General features: G+C 30.1%; 1 protein-coding gene across 3 annotated transcripts; it reads right to left on the bottom strand.

Moving 5' to 3' along the window:
• On the bottom strand, positions 13,371–22,051 carry LOC105161094 (protein ENHANCED DISEASE RESISTANCE 2). Of its 3 annotated transcripts, none has more exons than XM_011078668.2 (20): positions 21,484–22,051; positions 19,832–19,906; positions 19,680–19,733; positions 19,484–19,596; positions 18,692–18,819; positions 18,557–18,603; positions 18,377–18,477; positions 17,907–18,002; positions 17,768–17,832; positions 17,611–17,682; positions 16,536–16,682; positions 16,168–16,463; positions 16,011–16,074; positions 15,747–15,922; positions 15,186–15,287; positions 14,929–14,979; positions 14,703–14,846; positions 14,491–14,586; positions 14,137–14,238; positions 13,371–13,762 (listed from the first exon to the last, which is right to left on the bottom strand). In XM_011078668.2, the coding sequence occupies exons 1-20, from the start codon at positions 21,634–21,636 to the stop codon at positions 13,658–13,660; spliced, it is 2,187 nt and encodes a 728-aa protein (XP_011076970.1). In that variant the 5' UTR covers positions 21,637–22,051; the 3' UTR covers positions 13,371–13,657. The 3 variants fall into 3 exon arrangements, with proteins under 3 accessions (XP_011076970.1, XP_011076971.1, XP_020549114.1); XM_011078669.2 differs by having other exon boundaries at positions 19,484–19,545; XM_020693455.1 differs by lacking the exon at positions 21,484–22,051 and adding an exon at positions 20,208–21,377.

Here is a 24,069-nt window from a genome sequence, read left to right as displayed (position 1 = left end):
TTTAAATTCATATAATTATTCTCCTTAACCAACACTAATTAATAATACTAAGATTGCTTTCATTTTCCCTTTTTTAGAAAAAATATATATATAAATATATTTTTAGCACGGAAATGCTGAGGTGGCACCTCACTCGTAGATGCACTATGTTAAAAATTGCATTTTTGGTACTACAGTATAGAACATTTGCAAGTTCAATGTAATACTTTTTAATTTATCAAATTTGATTTTACAGAACGTATCTTCTTTAAATCTTAATCATCGGGCAGTAAAAGAATGCGAGAAAATTGCATTTATTTAATACCATACTATGGGGCTCTTTGTAAGATTAGCATCGTGATTTTTTAGTTGACCAAAAATGATACCATATAAACGACGTTATTTGCATAGTAAAAAATACAACTATGTTTTTTATTTCCATGTTGTCACTGATTGTAGTTAGGGTTAATTGCACTTGCATGCCTTTTGAAAAATGCTAAAATTACACTTTTTTTCAAAAAATATTTTGAAATTACATTTACTCCCCTTCCTTTAGAGTTTAGATGAAAAATATTGATGTAAGCAAAAAAAAAGTACATAAATTTCAATTTTGTCATTCGTTTAATATTCTCATGTATAATTTTATACTTATAAAGGGATAAATATAATATATATATAGAGTGATGTTAACATCATTATATTTTTTTCTTCATATGAACAAAATTATTACATGAAAATATTAAATAATAAGTAAAAATAAAAGCTATGAAATTTTTCTTTTTTGCTAACGTAGGCATTTTTCTTTCAATCTAACAAAGAGGATTATGTGTAAACAGTGAATTTTTTGTAGGGGCGTAAGTAGAATTTAATTTTATTAAAAAGAAAAGTGTAATTTTATATTTTAGAGGGGATCTAAGTGTAATTAACCTTTGTGTTTAATGACAACTAATGTTGCGTTGCTAGCAGAAACAACGACTAATAGTTCATTGAACAATCGTAATTACTTAGTATTTTTTAATTTTTTTTATTTTTAACTATAATAATTAATTGTAATAAAAATTTGTATTTTTTTAGTGCATATTTAAACATATTTAATTCAAATAAAACATTCGACCTTCACCACTATGCTGCCATGTTTTGAGAATTATACTCCTTTCTTGCTATGTAAAGAAAGATGGCTAAGACAATAAGTGTTAGTCTAATGTCGTATATTTTTCCATCATCTTATATTTTATTATGATATTATTTTAAATTAATAATTAAGAATTAAATACAATTTATCACCGACGGACTTACTCCAAAAGGCAAGTTTAAAAAAATAACTTTTTTTTTAAAAAGCAATAATTTATTATGGAATTTCTTGAATTAGAATGAATTGCCAAACGTTTTAATTCTATTTTTTAATTATTTTAGGATTTTAAATAAATATATAAATCCTTTTAATGAGAGGGGAATTTATATTTTTAATTAAAATAATATTTTTGTTAAATTATTTAAATTATTTATAAAATAAGACCTAATATAATTGCATAGATTGGAAGTTTCCTACATTACAAAAATGATGGAGGCATAGATATTTATTGAGGTGAAGGTGAGGTGGGATTGATCATTCATCCATAATTTTAAATTAATAGAAATTAAAATATATATCTATATATATAATAATTTACAATAAATTTTTCTAATATTTTTCATAATTATAAATACTAATAATATTAATTATTACTTAACAAATACCTCTCGAGACAGCTCATTATATAGGGTATTTGATACACGATCGTCAATCCTATAGAGTATTTGTAATTTTTTAAATAACGATAAATGTATTTATAATTATGATAAATTTTAAAAAAGTATATTATAATTATTAAATTAAATATTATAAAATAGACATATTTATAGTCATGTGTCTGGTAGTCCAAACATGAGACTGACAAATTCAGACAATTATTGCTTGATTTGCTCCTTAATTTATAATATCATAATTACTACCAAAAAATCCAAATATGCCTACCAAAACTCACATGCCCCCTATTCAAATTCCACATGATCCAACAAATCTTTACACCAAAACAAAAGAAAATGTCTCTTTTTTTCACCAATAAAATAAAAATTTGAAAAAAAAAATGAATTTAATAAGTTGAATTTCTTGATTTATATGATTTGACAAAATTATGATGAAAATATCGAGACACGTAGTTCTTGAAATTTTCTATCGACGTTATTTATTTATTTATTTTTTGGTACGTTAATTGCGAGATTCTTGGATGCCAAAATAATTTTCTATAATTATTTATATTTTTTTATGGGATTAGCTTTTATTTATTTTTAAATATGTACATATATTTTACAAAATTGAATTACTGCAATTTAAATAATTTTATCAATTAATTGGTTGTGATAAAATAATGCCTTTGCATGTTAAAAGGGTGAAGAATATCAAGATGGTCTACAAATTAATTAAAATCCTTTTTTGGTTGTAAGTCACGTGCATAGGCTGATCATCCACATGCAACCCTATAGAAATAATTTTCCAAATTTTTTTATAAATTGGGTTTTTTTTAAATTTAATAAATATGAGATAATAAATTTTATTGAAATATAAAACAAAGTTAATCGTGTCGACGGTATCTCATTAAACTGAATATTTAATTTTAAAAATTTATTTATTATACCAAAATATCTGTAATTTTGATTTTAATATATCTGCAGTGTTTCATTCACGTCAAAAAATAAATATTTCGTTCAAAAGAACAATTTTCCAGCATATTATTACATTTTTCTGAGCAACGATTGTGAATATTTTTTATTTATTTATTTCGTACGATAAGTTTATCTATAAATTACACTTAGACCCCTTTGTAATTTTAAATTACTCTTTTCCTCAAAAGAGTTTTAAAATTATACTTACAACCCCTTCGAAAATTCACTGTTTATGCATAACCTCTTTTTCTTAGAGTTTTGACCGAAGAATGCCGACATTAGTAAAAAGATTATATATATTTTAATTTTACTTCTCATTTAATATTATTACGTAATAATTTTGTATTTATAAGAAAAAAGATAATAATGTTAACCTCATTCCACATGTATATATTACATATCAATTTATAAGTACAAAAATGTACATGAGAATTTTAAATGACGGACAAAATTAAAAATTTATGAATTTTATTTTTGCTAATGTCAATATTTTTAGTCGAACCCTAACAAAAGAGGGACAGGTGTAAATGAAGAACTTTCAGAAGGGGTGTAAGCGTAATTTCAAAATTTATTTGGGAGAAAATATAATTTTACATTTTTAAAGGGAGTTTAAGAATAATTAAATATATATTTATTTATTTTGTATGATGAAATTATATATATATATCAACTTAATTCATTTTATTTTTCTCATTAAAAAAAACAAAAATATCATTATCAAAATTTGAAAACACATTTTGTCTAATTTAAGCATTGTAAGAATTGGAAGCAACCAAATATAATTTATTGCCAACTAAAAATACCGGTAAAAGATCTGGAGTGTCGGTACCGACACGGATTCCCGCCGACAGTGCCACCGGGTGTACCAGGTGACAGACCCTCACACATTAAAACCTCAACCGGCAAGAGCCGGTCCTTATACGGCGTCGGTGGTTGTAATATCGCCGTAGTTGACTCGTGACTACGTATACCCTACGGTTTTCCACCTCCCATACCTAGCAAAGTTACGTATCTACTCTTCTTTTCTACACTTGGTACAGTACACATACAATTGTATGATTGTATCTCTATATACAGCATAGTACATACGGACCTCAGTATATTTTTCTTCTCTAATTTTAATACTATAATATTTTTATCCTTTATCTTTCTAAGTTTGTAAAATAGTCACGTAACTTTGTAACTGATTTTTGTCCGTTTCATGTTGAATTTTGCAAAAAATTGTCCAAATAAATCATGTGTCTCTCGCGATTTTGATATTTTTTATCTTTTATATTTTTAAAAATTTCAAAAGAATCCTGTAACTTTTAATATTTTGCAATTTTTATCCTTTTGGTGCTGGATTCTATTGAAGTTGTTGGAATAAATCATGTCTCATGTCATTTTATTTTTTTTTTGTAATTTTTTCGTCCACGTTTATAAAAGTGAATCAATCAAAACAATAGCCTCAGTTTAAATAAACCACGTAAGTCGCAAATGATTTACTCCGACAACTTTTGCAAAATTCGGCATCTAAAGGACCAACATTGCGAAATGTCAATCATAGGGTTCTTTTGCAATACTAAGAAAATAAAAATAAAAATACCAAAATTACATGACCAACTGTATATTTGAGCGAATACATACGTCTAACACTAAAAAAAAATTAATTATTCCCTAATTATGAATTACTATGGCTTAAAAATCCTAATCAATGCGAAAAACTTAACATAGTGTTTGGATTTGTGTTTTGAGTGTTTTGTTTTAGTATTTTGGAGATAGATAGAAAAATAGGGATAAATAAGTGTGTTGGAGATAGATGGTATATTTGGATTTGTGTTTTGAGATAATTAAAATATTTTAAAATAAGTGGTGTAGGTTTGATGTTGGGATTTGAGAGATAAAAATCACTGTTCATTGTCAAGTCATATCTCTTTTATATATATTTTTATATATAAATATGTATATATAAAAATAGCGATATTGTATTTTTTGGATATAAAAAATTACTGTTCATTGTTAAATCATATCTCTTTTATATTATATATATAAGTATATATATTATATATAGAAAATTAAAAAATAAAAAATACACAGATAAGGTGTAAAAAATACAAAAATAAATATTGGGTGTGTTTTATCTTGTTTCGAAAAATGCCAAAATATGAAATCAAACATAGTATAAGTTTTGTCCAGAATTAATCAATATTAACTATGGTTTTACACATTAACGAAATATTTGCCACTGTTTTTTAGTATCTAAAACGTTTTGTCACTTGTAGAAACAACGGGTAATAGTCGTTGCGCAATCATAACTAATTAGTATTCGTCGAATTTTTTGCTTTTAATAATGATAATTAACCATAATAAAAAGCCATACTTCTTCTAGTTTTATCAGTAAAATTTCCATAACTATTAACTTTTGTTTTAATAAAAGGCTTCTGCGGTAATTTAATTACTTTTTTTTTATCATATTTATCCTCATATACACATTGAAAATAAAATTAATTTTATTTGAGATTGGAGCGAAAGAGTTAACTTCCTCGTAATAAATGTGCGTCTAAAATTTTGAATAATCAAAATCATTTTATTGATATAAATATTTAAGTTTATATATTATAAATATTATAATATGAACATGACATAACTATGACTATTTTTTTGATGGGACTACAATCAAAACGTGACGCTCAAACTGTTAAATATTTTAATATATAATTTTATTATTGCCGTCAAGAGTAAATTTTTTTTCAGCAGAAAAAATAGGTTCATACCAACAATTAATGACTAACGAATTTAAAAATTAATCACACACATATATATATATATATATATATCAAATATTCAATAATAAAAATTATTATTAGATCAAAATACAAAAATAAGTTTATCATAAGTTTAAAATATTAAATTTATCTTTTGAACTAAACTTGAGAGGCCCCGCATGCATATATGCATAAGCCATTTGAGAAAAAAAAAAATAAAAATGTGGGTGATAATATTTTATATGTTAATATCTATATATTTATTTTTATATATATCTTGAATTTAAATAATAATATATAGATCTTGGAAGATCACATCAAATGTCAACGTTCCCCGTAAATCAGGCCTATAATTTCTTATATTTAGCACTTTCATGCATGATTTAGAAAAATATACATATAATGATGATGATGAGTTAGTCAAATATTGCATTTGAATTTTTTCTAGAACTATTGTCCAAAATTAAATTAAAATAATTCAATTAAATAATGGGGTAAATTCATTTTGTCCCCTTGTACTATAGAGATAGTATAAAAAGACCCCGTTTATTATTGAAATTTTCAAACGCTCCCCTGATTTTAAAATTTTAATCTAAATGGACATTAATATTTTTATTTCTTAACAAATAAATACATGTATTTTATCCCGTATTATATTCCATATATCATATTGCTTCTCTTAAGTTAAAATATTAACAAATATGATATTAAATTATTTTCAGAACATAAATAATTTAATGATATTGATGCCCCTAAATCTAGCGATAGTGTGCAGGCGGTCCAAACGGAGTGGCCCAGAAGAGTCGAGAAAGGCCCAATAGGCGGCCCAACTCATCTAAAACTCAAACGGACGCAGAGTCATGTGGCTGCATCGTGGGAGTTAGGGGTGACAACGAGTCAAACTCGAACTCAATGAGCTCAAACTTGGTCATTTTATTATTATTATTATTAGATTAAATCATGGGATCGAATCACCAAATTTTTACGTGAAATTCTTTAGTAAAGAAACATAGTTTTGCAGTTGACAAAAAAAACCAACGTTCCTACTATAAAATTTATATGAAAGATTAAATTAGTTGATAATTTCGTTGTATATAGTTTTCTAAATATTTTTTCTCCCAAAGGTTTCATATTTGAAGTATTTTCTTTTATTTATATTCATCTAATAGAAATAATATATTTTTTTCCTTAATATAATATGTATTTAATAAATTTATTCTTTTATTAAGATATAAGGTTATTTTCGTGCACTCAAATTGAATTTTTAAAATGAGGGGGTATTTGATGGTTTTAACGGTGGATGAGTGTCTTTGACAGAATCTAATTAAATTGGATGGAATATTCTATTAATGGGAGGTAAAATTAAAATAACTTTATGTGTTAAATAATTTATCAATAAATAAAATATATTATGTACTTCAATAATATCATTTTTTATAACTAAACAAAACAGAAATACCAATAAAAGAAAAAGAAATCAACAATTTAACAAATGCAAGTTGAATATATTCTTTAAATTTCACAAAGAAAAATCAATTAGTTATATAATGAAAAAAATATGTTGATACCTAAACATAAAATATATTTATTGCATTTAAAGGGACTAAAATGGAATGTAAAGTAAAGATGAGGGACTAATGAAGAAATTTTGCTGTAGTAATATAAAAAAGAAAGATACTTCCCACTTACAACCCACAGTTTGTGATATCGCAATACCAAAATTTTAAAATATCAATTGTGGCATTAAATATTTGTACCAATATAAATGACGTAGGTTTATTTCGAACAATTCACGTCATTTTTTAATCGTCATTATAGTATTATTTATTTTTATTTTTTCATTAATTGATGTGGGCAAGCATCCAGCATTGATTACAGAAGATGAGCTTAGGTGACCCATAAGTTTCAAGACCTTCTCTCCTGAGTGAGGCACTTTTTAACAAACTTGTGAGGCTTTTACGAAATCAGAGCGACAATACCTCGCGCAATAAAAATCGATCGAATCGCAACCTTTATTTCTTATATTCATTACTTGTTCCCCTGTTAATTACATATCAATTTTTGCTTTAAAATGTGTGTCGTATCTATCAAATTATATACATACAAGTATTTTGCGTTACGGTGACTAATATATACATATATATGTCAAGTGTATTTCAAATATTTTATATGCAATATTTTTTTGGATCTTTATGACATAAATGTCCCACAAACATGTGGAGGTGGTTCACAAAATCAGGTAATACGGGGCCATGTGATTGTGCCATGTGTCACTGACATTTAAATTTTTGAACAAAGTGATGGTGATGTGGAAAATAATAAATTCAGACGGTGACTGCCGCTTTAAGCGCCGTTTGGTAGTGATAGTGATATTTTCATGTGAGATTTTATCCCCACCAATTTTTTTTCTTTTTTTTTTAAATTTATACAATCATTCTTATCAAATATCAGTAACCAATAAAGACAATTACTACAATCGTACACTAATAAATAATATTATATAAATAAAATTTAAATAACACACACTATTTAATATACAGTAGAACAACATCTCATGCATATAGTGGGCTTTGAACCTATAATCTTTAAGGTCATGGGGCCTTAGCAATTCACCAATTGAGTCAGACCTCATTGGCTCCTCTTTTTTTCTTTATAGGGGTAAAAAAGGAAAATATAATTTGAGCTCATACTTATTTTCTTAGATAAATTACATGGACAGTCCCTAACATTATGTTACTTAAATACCCCTATCATTTATGAAATTATAATGATAGGCTGTTTTTGCAAAATTTTATTTTTGAATATATGTTATATTTGTAATCACAATTATAATTTTAAAAATTTATTTATAATTTTATAAAAAGTGTAAAGATATTTGTATAATTAAACATAACTTGAAGTTTCAACGCAAAGTGCTGCTTAATTGAATAATTTTTTCCACAAAAAAAAAGGCTGATTTTATTTTTCAAGAAATACTTAAATTGGATTTTTTTCTCTTTGGTTAAATTGCACAAACCCCCTGTATTTTAATTTCTCAGCTAAAAATCTCATATGTTAATTTTATAAGTGAAAAAAAAACTCCTTTATTTTTTAAAATAATGCAAATTACCCCCATCCATTGATCTTTATTAGATAAGAATGAATAGTCCAAATTTTAAATTATTTTTAAGTATATATTTTATATTATATATACATATAGTTACGTATATATATACATTTATATATATGTCCATTTATATATCTATATATATAGTTATACATAACATATATATATTATAAAGTGGCGACCAACGTTGCTGCCCATTCCCTGAGCAACGACGAGGTTGCCTAGCTCGTAGTGGCCCCTCTGCAAGTAAAATGCACGACGGCTGGGCGACCTCGCCGTTGCCCCTCGGTCTGGCGACCCCCGTCGTCCAAATTCATGGCAAGGAGGTGGGGGGAGGCAGCGGGCTGGCCGGAAATGTCGGCAAAACGATGATTTCTCTTTTTTTTTTTAATATAAATTTTGTTTATAAATATATACATTAAACAGATCTGAATTTGAAAATTTATTTTTTTTGAAAAATAAGTAAAAATAAATTAATTTTTCAAAATTTAAAATAATAAAAGAACTATTCAATTTTATTTTTAAAACATGGTAATTGTAATTAAATATTATTTACAAATATAATTTATTAAAATATATTTTTAAGTTAAATAATATTTAAGTTTGTTATCAATATATTTATTATAATCAATTTTTTTTATATCCATATAAATATTTAAACTTGAAAAGTTAATTTTAGTATATTAAATTTTGTATTGTGATTTGTTAATTTAAAATTTAATTAAAGATTATATATATTTTAAGTATCTTAATATTTAGTTAATATATTTTATAAAAAAATATGATTTATTAAATATATCAAACTAAATAATAAATAAAATTGATCAATAATATGTAATTTTATTAAAATATATTTAAACTAAAATAGTGATTTTCTCATATACATCTAATAAAGGGGTAAAATAGATATTTACAAATATAAAATAATATAAAAAAAATATTAAAAAGAAAACCCACTCTCATTTAAGCGTGTGAAATGCACTTTCATTAATTTCTAATAGAGAGAGGTATTTTACCGTCTTTTAAATAATACAGGAATTTTTTTATCTATAAACATAACATAGGGAGTTTCCCGCTATTTTTCTAAAACACAAGGAGTGTTATGCAATTTACCCTTTTTCTGTTTTAGTAATTTTGAAAGTACTTACGATGAAAAACTTTTCAATTGATCTTTTTGTTTTCCTCAAAAAAGTCTCCCCATGCCTATCGGATATACATATATTATATTTTAAGATAAATTACAACAAATTTTCATAAAATTTATTATAATTATAATTACCTCATCATTGTTTGAAATACAAAAATACCCTTCGACTTCGTCTAGTTCATGTGATAGAATTAGGCATATATGGTGAGATTTTGGTTGGATGGAGATTGGAACGATAACTAATTTCACCATCTGTTATATAGTATTTGGATTGCCGTATTATGTGTGTGATATTTTTTATGATAATATAATATAGTGTTTGGTTGAATGGATCAGAAAATATAGTTAAATGTAAAGAGACCATTAAGGGTATCGTTTTTTAAATTATTTTTATTTTAATATTGTAGCTTCTCAATAATTACAAAAGATAAAAATTCTCTCAATATTTATTGAAAATATAATTTTTAAAATAATAATTCTTGCAAGATATTTCTATTTTTTTTTTTTTTTTTTACATTCATACGAAGTAGAAGCTCAAAATCGACATTCAATTAAAAAAGAAAGAGAGAGAACAAAAGGTTTAATTTTTTTAAAACAAATTATAAGATTATGATAAAAAATTTTACTTTTTGAAATTTAATAACTAATAAAAAATCAAGTTTTTTTTTAATGTCCCAAAAAAGATGGAGTAATTATTATTTTTATTAAATTATTATAATTTAAAGAACATTATTTTGACCATACATATATATGTAGTTCACAAGAAAAAATTCAAAATAAAAAAAGTATTTTTCATTGAAAAATGAAAAACAACAGACCAACTTAATAATGAGTGAATATATGAATTGCGAAAATTATTTGAACTTTAAGTAGACTAATTAATGGGATAGTGTATTCCACCTCTAACGTAGGATATATTATCCCATAAATCAAGAGTGCACAATATAAATACCAAGTTTCAATAATACAAATCAAATGTGTGATTATCATGCGTAATCACATGTGGAAAACGCTACCTTGCTTCTCAAAAGAATTCAGATAAGGGGGAGATTTTGGTCAGTACTGTCATGCCTTTGAAGATTTGTGACCCAATTTGCTTGACCAATCGCAACCACGTTGATATAGACTCTACAGAGCAGCTGGCCACTACAGTCAGACTGCCCTAGAAATCAATTCCCCATTGACGAGCAACCGAATTACCTGGTCAGGAACACGGAGGAGAAAATTCGAGTGATGAAATAGAGAAGTAGCTCTGCGGTTCAAGAATTCATACAAGGAGAATAAGAAAAGATGGTAGAAACAAAAAACATGATGTCGCTGGAAGAAATTGTTACAATGTAAAGGAGTAGTACTCTTCTTTTTATGTTGTGTTGCAGTAATGATGTAGTGATGAATGTTATTTTAATTTCAATGAAGAAGGGATGGAGATCCCGAAAAGCCTCCTCCACCTTCGGGTACTTTATTTAAAAAAAAAAAAATCATCCAACAAATACACTTTTGTGAAAGCCCATTATAGGGGGAATATTTGTTGGACGATCGGAGGGTTTTTGTAAATTTTCAAACAATGAGGAGGTATTTATAACTATAACAAATCTCATGAGAGTTTGTTATAATTTATCCTGTATTTTTATGTAGGCAAGCGCAACATATTTGTTGCAAAAAGAAGAGTTTGAGCAGCTTATAAGTCGTAGAGCCTTCGTCTCTTTCTAAAGAGCCATCTTTTCAGAATAAACACAGTTAATTACAATTGCATAAAAGGTTAGAGCGAACAATACCCTATTTTAATTCGAATTTCAATTTCTTTTTTATCCATCTAATTGCTTCGTTTTTATAAGGATGGGGCATGTCACGTGCCCACATGGGAAAACCATTAACGTGAGGACAACGTTGTGGAAAATTCAAAATTTGATGTTGAAATGACCAATGTGGGCATCACATCCATGATTTTAGGATGAAGTTGGAGATTCATTCGGGGGGGCAATAGTGGGAATTCACACGACGTGATTGGTTTCCCATGCAACGATTCAAATCAAATGTGTCGGGCTAAAGATAGATTTGGACATAGGGAACATTTCCAATCGACCAAAAATCAAAGAATCTATCCAATAAATTCAAAAATCATGGGCAAGTGGGAATATGTATATATATATATATATATATATATAAATATTTAAATTATTCTAAATTTTCAATTAAATTAACTGCAGATCGGTAGCATTTTACGAGTTAAAGAAAAGTAATTAAAAGAGTACAAAAAAAACAACGAGAACTAATTTATTCGAATAAGTAAAGGAGAAAGCCAGAAATTTATTTTATTTTATTTTTAAAAGTTATTATTAAGTGGAAATATTATGATTTTTTATTATATATTATACATGTAAATTTTGTTTATATTAGCATATAAAAGAATAAATAAATTAATAAAGGCATCCTTTTGAAGAACTCAACTATGAGATTCCTAATTTTCTTAGGAAATTATTAGTTCTATGTTTTTGAAAGATTACACTGCACAAAACCCTTCCCATCATTTTCATTTATAATTATGATTTTTTTTATTATTTTTCATTAAGTTTTATAATTACTGATATTTTGAAAATATCTGTATTATGTGATGTTACAATAATTCATACCTACATGGTTGTTCATCGTTGGATTAACTTCAGTGACATCACCATGAGTCAGATCCAACGGTGCACGCCTCATAATTTTAATTGTAATAAAAGACAAAAACAAAAATACCCTCGAAATATTTAAAATACTTACATCAGGATACAAGATTTCATTTATTTTTATTCATCCAAATAAATAAAATAAAATAAAAAACTAGGCCTTGGGCCCTTGTGTGGGGAGATTTTTTCGGGCTTTACATATTTTACATACTACGAAATAAAAGCCCACTCACTTGAGGCCCGAACCCAGATTGGCGGCTCTGTCATGACCTAAGTCACATAAAGCGCGAGCAAGAGCAGGCGCAGAAAAAAATAATTCTTTTAAAAGCGGAAACAACTTAAAGCGTCTATTAAAAATATGTCAATAAATTATATCTGTATTTCTTTTTGTTGAGAATAGCGGGAAACAACAGGCGTTGCTCCCACTTCAAAGACACGAATCAAGATACACAGTGGGCTGAATCGGGGTAACCCAACTCAGAACCGGATTGTAAAAAGTTGTAAAAAAGATATTATTTAAAATAAAAAAAAAGATATTAAGATGATTATGAAATCATATTATGATATAATACGATGAATCTTGCATTTATTAATTGCATAAAAAATATAAAAGATTACAATAACCGAAGCTTTTTCATACATATTTATATATATTTCACAATATCAATAAAAATATTGTAATTGTTACTTATATTGAATATTAATTTATGTATTATCAATACTTCTATATGAATTTACAAGGAATTCTATTATTATTAATATCAACATCGTGATTGATCGTGGTCTATGCAGTCCACATAAATATAAAATCAAACTCGATTACTTTTCAAAATTTTTTGAAAAAACGAAACAAACGCACCTTAACCCGCTAATTGCTGTGCGGTTTGGATTGGTCTGGTCGATTGGGGCGACCCAACAATTTTGTTGAATAACCCTTTGTACACTTGAAAAGGTGATAATTATTATAATTGTCTATAACTTATAAATACGTACCTATACGTATAGAGAGAGAGAAACAGAAGGGATTTCAAATCTCTAACTACATTAATTCTCTCGAGTCAGAGTGTAGTTAGAACAACTATTGACTTGATTGTGTGACAAAGAACTACATGTCACAAAGAATACTGCTAGTGGGGGAGAACACTACTGCATAATTTCTAAAGCTATGTAATAAATACTACTCAAATGCCCTCAAACTGATTGGATCCAGAGAAAAGAATTACAACTATACAGTGTTCATGAATCAGTCTGAGGCTCTCTCTTATTTGAGCTTAGCTCTATGATTGCTCATACTTGTATCTATTTTCTCTTATCCGATGCGGACCGAGTCGGTCGAGACAGCCTTCGCTGCGTCCAGGTGGTTAAGCCGACATGTTCCAAGAAGGAACTCCGGCAGCTCTTCGGGCGTATTTCCCTGAAAAGTCCAAACACAAAACTCAGTTCTTATAGGCTTCATAGTTGTACGATTCCCTTTCGTTAACTTAGTTTCTGGTGAAGCATACGTATGTGTTGTTTGTGGAGGCGAGAATCATGTAAGTTAGATCAAGATTTAGAACCGACAATGAGGTTCGGGCTTAGGGATGACAATGGATAGGGTCTATGATTAATACATCTATGATTCATATAAAAATACCCTAATGGGTTAAGGCCAGGTGTAAAAATCAAAATCCATTACTTGGGCGGGTCAGGTTCAACTGTTGCCATCCCTATCTCATATTCGTTATTACATTCAATATCTTGTTAACCGATGAAACTTCATAGATCTATGAGAAGGTAATGCTGATATACCTGTATCAAGAACGCCATTTCGATAACAAGATTGTTGAGGTATCCAAGAACCAAGCTTACGACACCCCTTGCCACTGTTGATGATCCAATGTCGACACCAAGCTGAAAATTTCAAATGCATTGGAAATTCAGGATAACTAACTGTGATTGCTAGCATCTTATCTCATCTCAATGAGAAAAAATGAAACGAGGATGAGTTTGGATGAGATAGAAATCATTTTCGAATGATAGTTCGATATGACATGTTTACTGCGATAGTAAAATTCGTTTGAAATATGTTTCGGAGAAAATCTCACAAACAAACACACATGAAGGAGAAACAGAAATTCTTTACAAGTAGTTTTTGCATTTTACCTCCAAGTAGTTTGTTCCTCGGAAATAGTTGATTTCGAGCGCTTGACCTACCAAGCAAGCTTTCCTTCCGACACTCTGTTTTACTATCCAAGACCCCTGTGAAACCACCTCAGATGTGTAAGATTTTGCAGTTTCTGGAAATACTAAGAAAACTTTGGAATTAAATGTTAATACGTTTTGACAGTTATGCTTCTTTTTCATTGCACACGAACCTTGGAGATGTACGGTATGAGCTTGAACCTTGAATTTCGAAATGCATTGTCTCCATTGACAAAACGCTCCAACAGAGGTGTTTCGTGTAAGGGAGTTTTCAACATGTAGTATAGGGCCAAATTGTATGTGATTGAGCCAGGAACCTGATTCAGACACCGGTGATGAGATGTACTCTAAACTTTAGTTGAAATGAACGGACAATAAAGTAAAAAGTGGTAAGATTACCTGTATGTTAATGATGAAAAAGAACTCTGGTCCTCCCCTTGCTGCATATTTCTGCACAGTTTCGATTGAACTAGGATGTCAGATTATCCAAGAATGTTATTGCACAAACTATAAGTCCAATAATATCGAAGAATGCAACCTAATGCTGCCAAACCCCCCCCTAATCCTTGCGCCTCCCAATAGTAACACCAAAGTAAATAAAATGAGCAGTGGCATAATCATTCATTTTTTTTTTTTTTGAAAAAGATGTAAGAAACCTGAACAATGCTTCCAGATCGGCCAGCGAGATCATCTTCACGCTTGTCAGATCTTAGCCAGTCAGCTGCAACCATCTGCATCAAAGTGCCTTTCGCTGTGATCTGACAACAGAGAAATTTTCGTGAATAAAGAGGTCCAAAAAAAATCTCATTGACGGTAGAGGGATAATAAGGTATAATCAATAGTAAAATTTCTTCTGATCTGCAAGGCATCAGGCATGTGCATGTTTCCAGCCAAAAAGAGTTTATCAGCCATAATTTAGAACTTAATCCCTCTGAGAGAAAAGGTTTCATTGTCTTTATGCCATGCCTATTTCATTTGTTTGATCAATATGATCGAATATTAATGCAAAACCCCGTGAAACTTGGCCGTTACAGATTGAAAAAATTTGCCTTCATGCAAGTCCAAAACTTCTCAATTTTATGCTTTTCTGAAGTTAATTGCTGTTAAATCACCATGAAGATTGATCAAATGACAAATATACGATAAAAATAATTTTCACCCCGGAATTTTGCAACATAATTTTACCAGACAACAAGAATTCAAAGTAAAAGTGAAACCTTTTGGTGGTCTTCTAGATAATTAGCACCACGGATAAGGAACGAGGAAGGATCGGATGCCGACCAACTACAGGGGGTGTTAAAAGTTGTATCTTTCGGCAGTGTGGAGCCATAACAGCTTAACACACTTTCTTCCCAAGATATTCCTTGCAAGTCAACATAACCCTTTTTCTGGACTGCAAACATAAGATGTTTTAAAGTAAATCGTAAATCATTATGTTAGTAAGTATTCCAGTGTCTTAAGTTGTTCCCCCAAGGTCTAACCTGCAAGACCCTGCAATTTTTTCACTAAGCTGGCAGCTGATGATAATTTTGGCTGGTACTTGTCCTGTTCAGATTAGAAGGACCATGTCAGAGGCTAGACCACTCATACATCAACGAATCTTATTAACAACATTAGGATTTCAGAAGTTAGAAATACCACATAACATGATTCTGGAACTGTGTTTAACGACCATCCGTTCTCTAATAGATCATCATCTGCAGGTTCAGGAACATCAAAAAATTCATCTGCATCGTTTAGACCTACGAGACTGGAAGCTCCTGAACGCTGTCGCGGAGTCTCGTTGCTTGTTTTCTTCTGTATCCTATTCAGGCTGACTTCTGTTTTGATCTCCTCCTTTTCACTCTCAGGGATACCAATATCCATTGGCAGGTCTCCCGATAAAAAACCATGGCTTAAATTTCCTGCTTTCGCTCTGAACATCTCACTTAAGGCTGCAAAGGAGCGTCACTGTTAAGGAAACAAAGAAAGAGAGAGTTTTATTGACAAATAGGAGTTGCACACACCTGCAACTCTTCCAAGCATTTGGATAGTAATAGATCTCGCCGACGCTTTTCTCAAATAGGATCTCCAGAACTTCCAATCAACAGCGAGCATGTGCTTTATGACACATTCTCTACCTTGCTTGATTGGAGTTATCACATATCCACCACCTGCTCGTTTAAGAACATAAAGAAGAGAATCAATATGCAAAAAAGAAAGACATCATAGTTTCCAGTAGCAGCATGTCAAATATTAGACATAGAAACTTCAGAAAAACAGCCAAATCTATTTAGTTCAAAGAGTCTTGTATGTTATTCAGTGTGTTATTCTGGAACTTAATGAATCCCTTAAATATTGATAAACCATGAGTTTTAGCTTATAACTGAGCAAGCTTTTATTGCTGCACTTCTAAAGTTCACCCAGAAATACCAAAAACTGAGTTGGCATTTCGTTTTCTTCTTCCTGTATTCCCTGAAGAAGTGCAAATATCGTAAGGCAGATCTAAGATCTAACTCAATGAGCTGCTTAATTTCCTCACAGTCACATGCTCCATGAAAAAAAATTACTTAAGTTTCAGCAATCATCTAATCTGTCCGCAAGGTTCATACAAAATCTTTTCCTCTTGGACTTCATAAGCCAATACCCATATTGTCTCTAGGATAGGAGAAATGACTTCATCCTGCCTTTCAATAAATGTTTAGAAGAAGCTATCTTACAAACTAAAGCATGTTGAATTGGTAACTTGGTGTATTTTAGAGTGCAACTTAACAAGTACTATGTAGTTTCCAAAAGAATCACGGCCACTAGAGGGATGACTTTACTTTTGGTAGGATGCATTAAATCCAACATAAGATACCATCAAACATATGTGAAGGAATTTGTTTCTATTTCGACATAACATAAAAAATTATCCACTCTTCTCTTTTCCAGGATCAGAAACGATGACTGTCGTATAATTATGATTCGTTTTAGCAAATGTCATATAATTATGATTAATGACCGGGATAAAGGGTCTCTAGTTTGTGCTGAAGCTTAAGCTTGCTTATAATAATGATCGAGAAGTAGCATTTAGAATTTCCAAGGCAAAGCGTACATTACTTTTAAGGCAAGCACGAACATATCCACTTTGGGGTGGACACTTTTTGTGGACCACGGAATGGTACAGAATCACTGCAACAATAGCAGCAGCTGATTGTGTGAGAATAATCGCTTTTCAGGCATCAAGTTGACACCAATTTCTCAGTAAACAATATACCGTATGTGCCATCATCTTCTCTTCTCCAATAACGTCGCAGGAGAAAGTCTCTTCGTTTCGTTGCCCTGCAAACAGGAAGGTGATTAAGTACACTATTTCTATCCATAAACGAATTATTTGCAGAAGTTACAAGTCTGACCATGGTAGCCAATGGTTATACAGTTGAACGTGTATTATATCAGTATGGCCATCGAGGTGCTCAACCACAGTACCCTTGTAGAAACAAAAATCCCATCTGCAAAGAAGTACATAAATGTAAGAAATCCTGAAAAGAATGCTAGTTTACACCAAGCACTAGCCTATATCATGAAAACAATATATCAAGACTTATATGCCAAAAGTATCGGTGGTCCAGCATTTATGTATAATGACTGCTTGATAAGGAGTAGATTTCCTAAAACAATTGACAGATTGGATATTTTCATGGAAGGGAAGTGTGTATAGCATTACTTAACAGCCAGTGACATCTGCAGCTTTCTTCAGTTAGCCCAAATAAATCCACAAATACATGCCCGTCTGTTATTTATGCCTTTACTTATTACCTAACACTTATTCGTCGAAGATATAACTGCAGCTAGTTGCAAAAAGGAAAATTCCCAGCAGCCTTACTCTGTTCTTGAAGTACCAAGAGACATAAGGGTATGGAAAACAGCTTCTGAAGTTCCATCGATGGCTCCGATTGCCATTATGGCTGGATGATCATCCCAATGCTGAGAATAACAATAGAGAAACGCATAATGAGGCAGTCATTTTGTCAACTCAAAGGATCAACTAGTCTGAAAAATCTACCTTCCCATTTGGATCTTCGTCTTTCGCTTCTTTGAAGAGACGTAGTCCTGAGGAGTCCAGAATAAGGACATAAGCTATAATGTCTGAACAACATCTATCAATAGCTACATCAAAGTACTGAAAGTCAGGGGTTACCATGTTGAGAGCCAAATATTTTCCATGGTGAAGCTGCTATTACATCGGAGGTCATTGCATCCACATGCCATGAAGATAGTGAACTCCAATCAATACATGCTTTTGCCTCTCTCCTTGAAACAGTTAAGCTTTAAGATAAAAGGTGATGTTAGTTTCAGTGAATGGATAGTAGATTCCAATGATTACCACAAGTTACATAATAAAAATGCATGGGGGAGCGACAGCGAAAGAAATGGAGAAAGATAAAGGCTCTTAAACAGAAGGAAGTTGATTAATTTATGATATAAGATGCACACTACTGCTCAATCTCACATAATAAAGGTTTTATCTCTGTAACTGGCATGTCCAGTTTCCAATTAGGTAAAAAAAAAAAGCAATAATAAAATGGTCAACAGAGACAGCCATGGCCACCCCAACAACAAACTTGCAGATACTAAGCATGTAGTTTAAAGAAAAACAATAAAATGGTTTCAAATTTCAAACATATGTAGGTCTTAAGTGTTATGTAGTTATGTTTGGGAATATTCAGATATAAGTTGGTGATTAAGCATAATATTGGTCGATGTAGATAATCAACCCATCCTATCTAATAAACTTCACAAATGAATTGGACTGATATATCTTCCAGGATTAACAGACAGATGAATTTTAATCTCTGACAGTCATATAGGGCTTTGTATCAGTGTCTTAATTGTTAACCATATCCATAGACAGTAATTCCCATATGTTACTTCAAGATTTTGAAATTAAAACATCTACGCCTTGAATGCAGGCAAAGCAGAATACACTAACCTAAAGGGCTGATATTTTCGTCTGGAACAAGACATCAAATTATTTCCTGGGTCTGCAGCAGCCTGTAAAGAATGTATCCACTTAGCAGCTTCTTCTGAGCTGGTTGCCGCAAGCTATACAATTAGATATCAAATTCTCATCCACCTGTACTATCAGCATAAATTCTTCACTTATTTAAAATGAAAAATTGGCATACCTTCAGTGTATCATTATGATTAGAAGTGTTGTATAGCGTGAAAACAAAAAATAACTGCAGGTCACAAGAAAATCGTATAAGCTTATATTTTTGGCTCTTTGCTAGTATATCAAGGTGCAAACTGAATTAGTTGTAACTTGTATATCACATACTCTCTTATGATGGTTCCCTCTTCCATTGTCTACGACACGAATGCAGGAGTCTATTATTGCACTTCTCAGAGGCTCCTGAGACAAGAATGGTCAATCAATATCATTATAAAAGAAGTCGGGAACAAAATGATGTGTCTCTTATGCTATTATGTGTCACATAAATGGTTTAGGACAAACTTTCATTTCTCATGTCTATGAGTACATAACTATGTCATATGTGTGGATTTCAAGATTATGTATCTGTTCGGCTAGCATAGTTAGTGCAAGATTAAACATATTTTGGCTCCTCTAATATGGTCAATCAAGCACATGATCTTGGTATAATATAAACGGAGGTAAATTTGTGAAATTGATCATCCGATGACCAATGCATTACCTAAACATGAATGAAAGGAGGGACTCTCCAAACTTTTCTTCTCATAGTCTTACACTCTTACTTAACTGCACCTGGACACTTATGGAAAAGTATGTAAAGAATTCAAGGATTATGCAAAGAGTTTAGCGAAAAATGATGAACTACAAATTATAGCCTTTTGAAAATTGATCCAGTTATTAACTAACCGCATTCTATGCTTCGCTCAATAGCTTCAGAGCCGTTTTATTCTATGAAAAAATCATGTCTAAGTAGCTCAATATCCACAAGTCCACATCATTATGGCCCAAAAATTCCTATTTTAAGAGTAACCACTTAATTGAGAGATTTCCAGTACTCAATAGCAGTAATAGGAATTTGTAGAAGTAAAGGAATATATACATAGCATTGACAGAATACCCATTTGAGCATTTGAGAAGCATTGTTACATCTTATGTTACCACAAATGTTGATATCCACATTTATGTAGCAACTCAAGTCCTTGCTTTCAACATCAGTTACCGTATAATTCTTACTCAGTATGATGCCCATGTCTCTTTCTGTCTATGATATTGAAGCATACAACATGCTCCGTACGTAACGACTGCATTAGTGGAAACCTCTCAAGTTTCCCTCACTAATTACAACCGTATAGAACTAGCAGCTAAGTCTTTTTCTTGTCTCCTCCAGATTTAAAAGCATGAAAAACCAAGAGCTTCTTCAGTGACATGCGTTTTCAGTTGGGCTCAACAATCAAAGTTGAGTAATTAAAAGAGAAAATTCAAATACTTATAAATGAAACTACATATAGCATTTCAACTTCTTTCTTCCAAGGCCCAGAGTAGGATGGCTATCAGCCATCATATTCTCCACACATCAACCTTATACCAATATGATGGACTTCTAACATTTCCTAAAACAGAGATGCTTTCAATTTAATAAAAATCAGAATTATGAAATACAGTAAGATGGAGATTGTTGCTTATAGAATGTCATACATCATCATGGAAGCATATAAAATAGACACCACCAAATCACATACCCCCAGAATTTCAAAAAAGCAAAAAAGGAAAAAATAAATCCAAAACTGAACAAAACACAAGGAAATTGACATCTGAAATTCAACCATCACAATTATGGCAAAAAGCAAACTCATTGAACAAAGAAACACAATCAAAATACGCAACTTCTCAATCTAAAAAAGAGAAAAGAAGAAAAGAAAGAATATTCTTGAACAAATGTATCTGCATGTTTGCAACGTTGAAACAAGACAAAGAACAAATGACAACAAAGAGTGCACCTCCGTCTCTGAAGTGGGGATTGATTTGAAGCTCCTGAGGCAGTTGTCTTCAAGAACAAAGTACCTTTTACGTGAAAACTGCAGCCCAAAACGATCAAAACGAATCAAGTAAAGCCACCCCTCCATTTTCCCTTCACTTTCCGCCATTCCCATTTCTCCAAAACTCCAAAAAGCAAGAACCAAAAAAAAAAGAAAAAAAATTCCAATCTTCAATCAATCTTTTCCCAATCAAATCATAAACCCATTTCAAGAATGCTCCAAGATTGGATTTTCACCAAGTATATGCACATATATACACACACAACAAATTCAGACACTTGCATGTATATAATAATAGAAAGGAAGGGAATTCTGGGGAGGTTGAAAAGGAGATTGATTATTTGACCCCCTGATTCCACCAAAGGGAACCAGAGAATCAAATGCAGAACGCCTGCTGAATTTTTTAAAGATTTCTAGCTAGCTTCCAATGTATGTATTTCCTTTTTTTTTTTTTAATTTCTTTATTTTCTTTATTTTTTTTTTCTTTTTTTCTCTGGTGTTTTTCTTCTTCTCCTCTCCCGTTCGAAATTAAACTGAATTTCTGGTGTTTATAGGAAGGCTGCTCGTCCATTCCCTGTAATTTTACCAAACTAACCTCGGCTCATTTCTTGGCATTTTTGGTCCTTGGCCAAATTTTCGTTTTCTTGTCTTGAAAATGATTGACTTATATTTATCATGTATGAGTTGTTTTGATTTCCCACCATTAATTGTTTTTTCTTGGAAAAAAATATATATAAAATTTGTGGCACTTATTTTTTTCTCCAAAAAAAAATTTAATATTTTTATTTAAACGATAGCTAACTATTTTTTAATTTTATTAATTTTTTATGTGATAAATAAAAATGGACGCTTGCATGCACTCCGTTTTAACTACTCATGTATAATAATAATAATAATAGATCTTTGTGGCTCGATGATCACTTTAGTTATACGTTGTATGTTCGAGTTTAGAATGGGTTATCCTACTTTTTTGTTCATTTATGAAATAATCTCAAAGTGATCAGGAAAGCTGGACATCATTAATAGATACAGTAAAAGACGAACATGTATGTCAGTAAAAAGAACACCGGGAAGGCTCTAATCATAGGCATGCGATACTTGAGTTAGTAAGGTTGTAAGACTCTCATGTAGGTTGTAAGAATAGTTACAATGTCAAAAGTCGGATGAAGGGCTAAAATTTACAGATACTCTTGAATTGTGCGGTTTTACGTAACCATTAATCTAGAATGATTCTCATGAGTTGAGTTTGTACATATACAAGTTGAAGTTATGACAAGATACGACTTAAATAAAAGGCAAGAATCTTAACGTAATGTTTGGTTTCATTTTTGGCCCAAAGCATGGACAATGTTTGCCTTGATTTGTTTTGGAAGTTTTGGTGGTGTTTTGAGATGTTTTGAAACAGTGCCTCATATATTTTTGGTCAAAATAAATGTACATTGTTATAGGCCTTACAACTAAAAGAATTATATACATATATATAAATATATATAAAAGAGACATGATTTGACAATGAACAATAGTTTTTATTTCTGACTAAACAATATCAAACATACCATACTTATTTTATATTATCTCCAAAAACAAATACAAATATACATATTATTTTTAACAAATACTTATTTATTTTTATTTTTCTCTCTCTCTATCTCCACGTAACAATGTAGATATTTATGAGGTTATTGATGACTTTGGAGATATTTATGTAAATTCAGAATGTCAACATGTAGCCTCACATCAGCATCATTTAAAGACAATTAGTATTAAATCTCCTTAGTAATATTATGCAAAAATAATTTATTTAATTCTATCGTAGAATTATATTCTTGGTATAGATCAATAACCTCATAAGGATATTTTTGGAAATATGTGAAAAAAACTTATGCATTGAAATAATATTATTAGATTGCCTAATTTAGCTGGATTACAATAAATAAAAGAAATAAAAATAATAATTGAAGTAGGATCTTGTACTTATAAACATATGAACAATACTATTAACTATATTGCACTCATTCATATTTATTTTTAAAAAATAATATTTATTTTTTTTATCACCGTTTGTGTTTTTAATATTTTATTATTGTAATTCATTCGTGTACACTTGGGATACTTGCAACTGTTTAAAATAAGTACTTATTAACTTGCAGTCGAAATTAAGCAGGAGTAGTTTTTTTTGCTTTACGGTCCTGCTTTTAAACTACTTAAATAAAATTAATTTAAGCTAAAAATTATAAATAACTTTCTATAAATTTTTGCAATTTATTGATAAGATTATACACGCTAATCTGCTTTCCTAAACACTCCAACTTTAATTTTTCTCTGGTTTTTTTTTCTATTTTAAAAAACTCCTAAAATTTTTAATTTATTCACGTTATAAAAGTAGAAGATATTGTAAACACGCCTGTAATATATTTAATTGTTATTATAAGGAAAAAAATTGTATGATAATTAAATATAACAAGAAATGAATTTTTGGACAGGAGAGGGAAGCAAGTGGATGGTATTTGGTGCCCACTTTCTTTATGTTGATTGCTCATTCATTCC

This window comes from Sesamum indicum, linkage group LG4 (genome assembly GCF_000512975.1).
Source record: "Sesamum indicum cultivar Zhongzhi No. 13 linkage group LG4, S_indicum_v1.0, whole genome shotgun sequence".
NCBI lineage: Eukaryota > Viridiplantae > Streptophyta > Magnoliopsida > Lamiales > Pedaliaceae > Sesamum > Sesamum indicum.
This window is presented reverse-complemented; position numbering and strand designations above follow the sequence as displayed.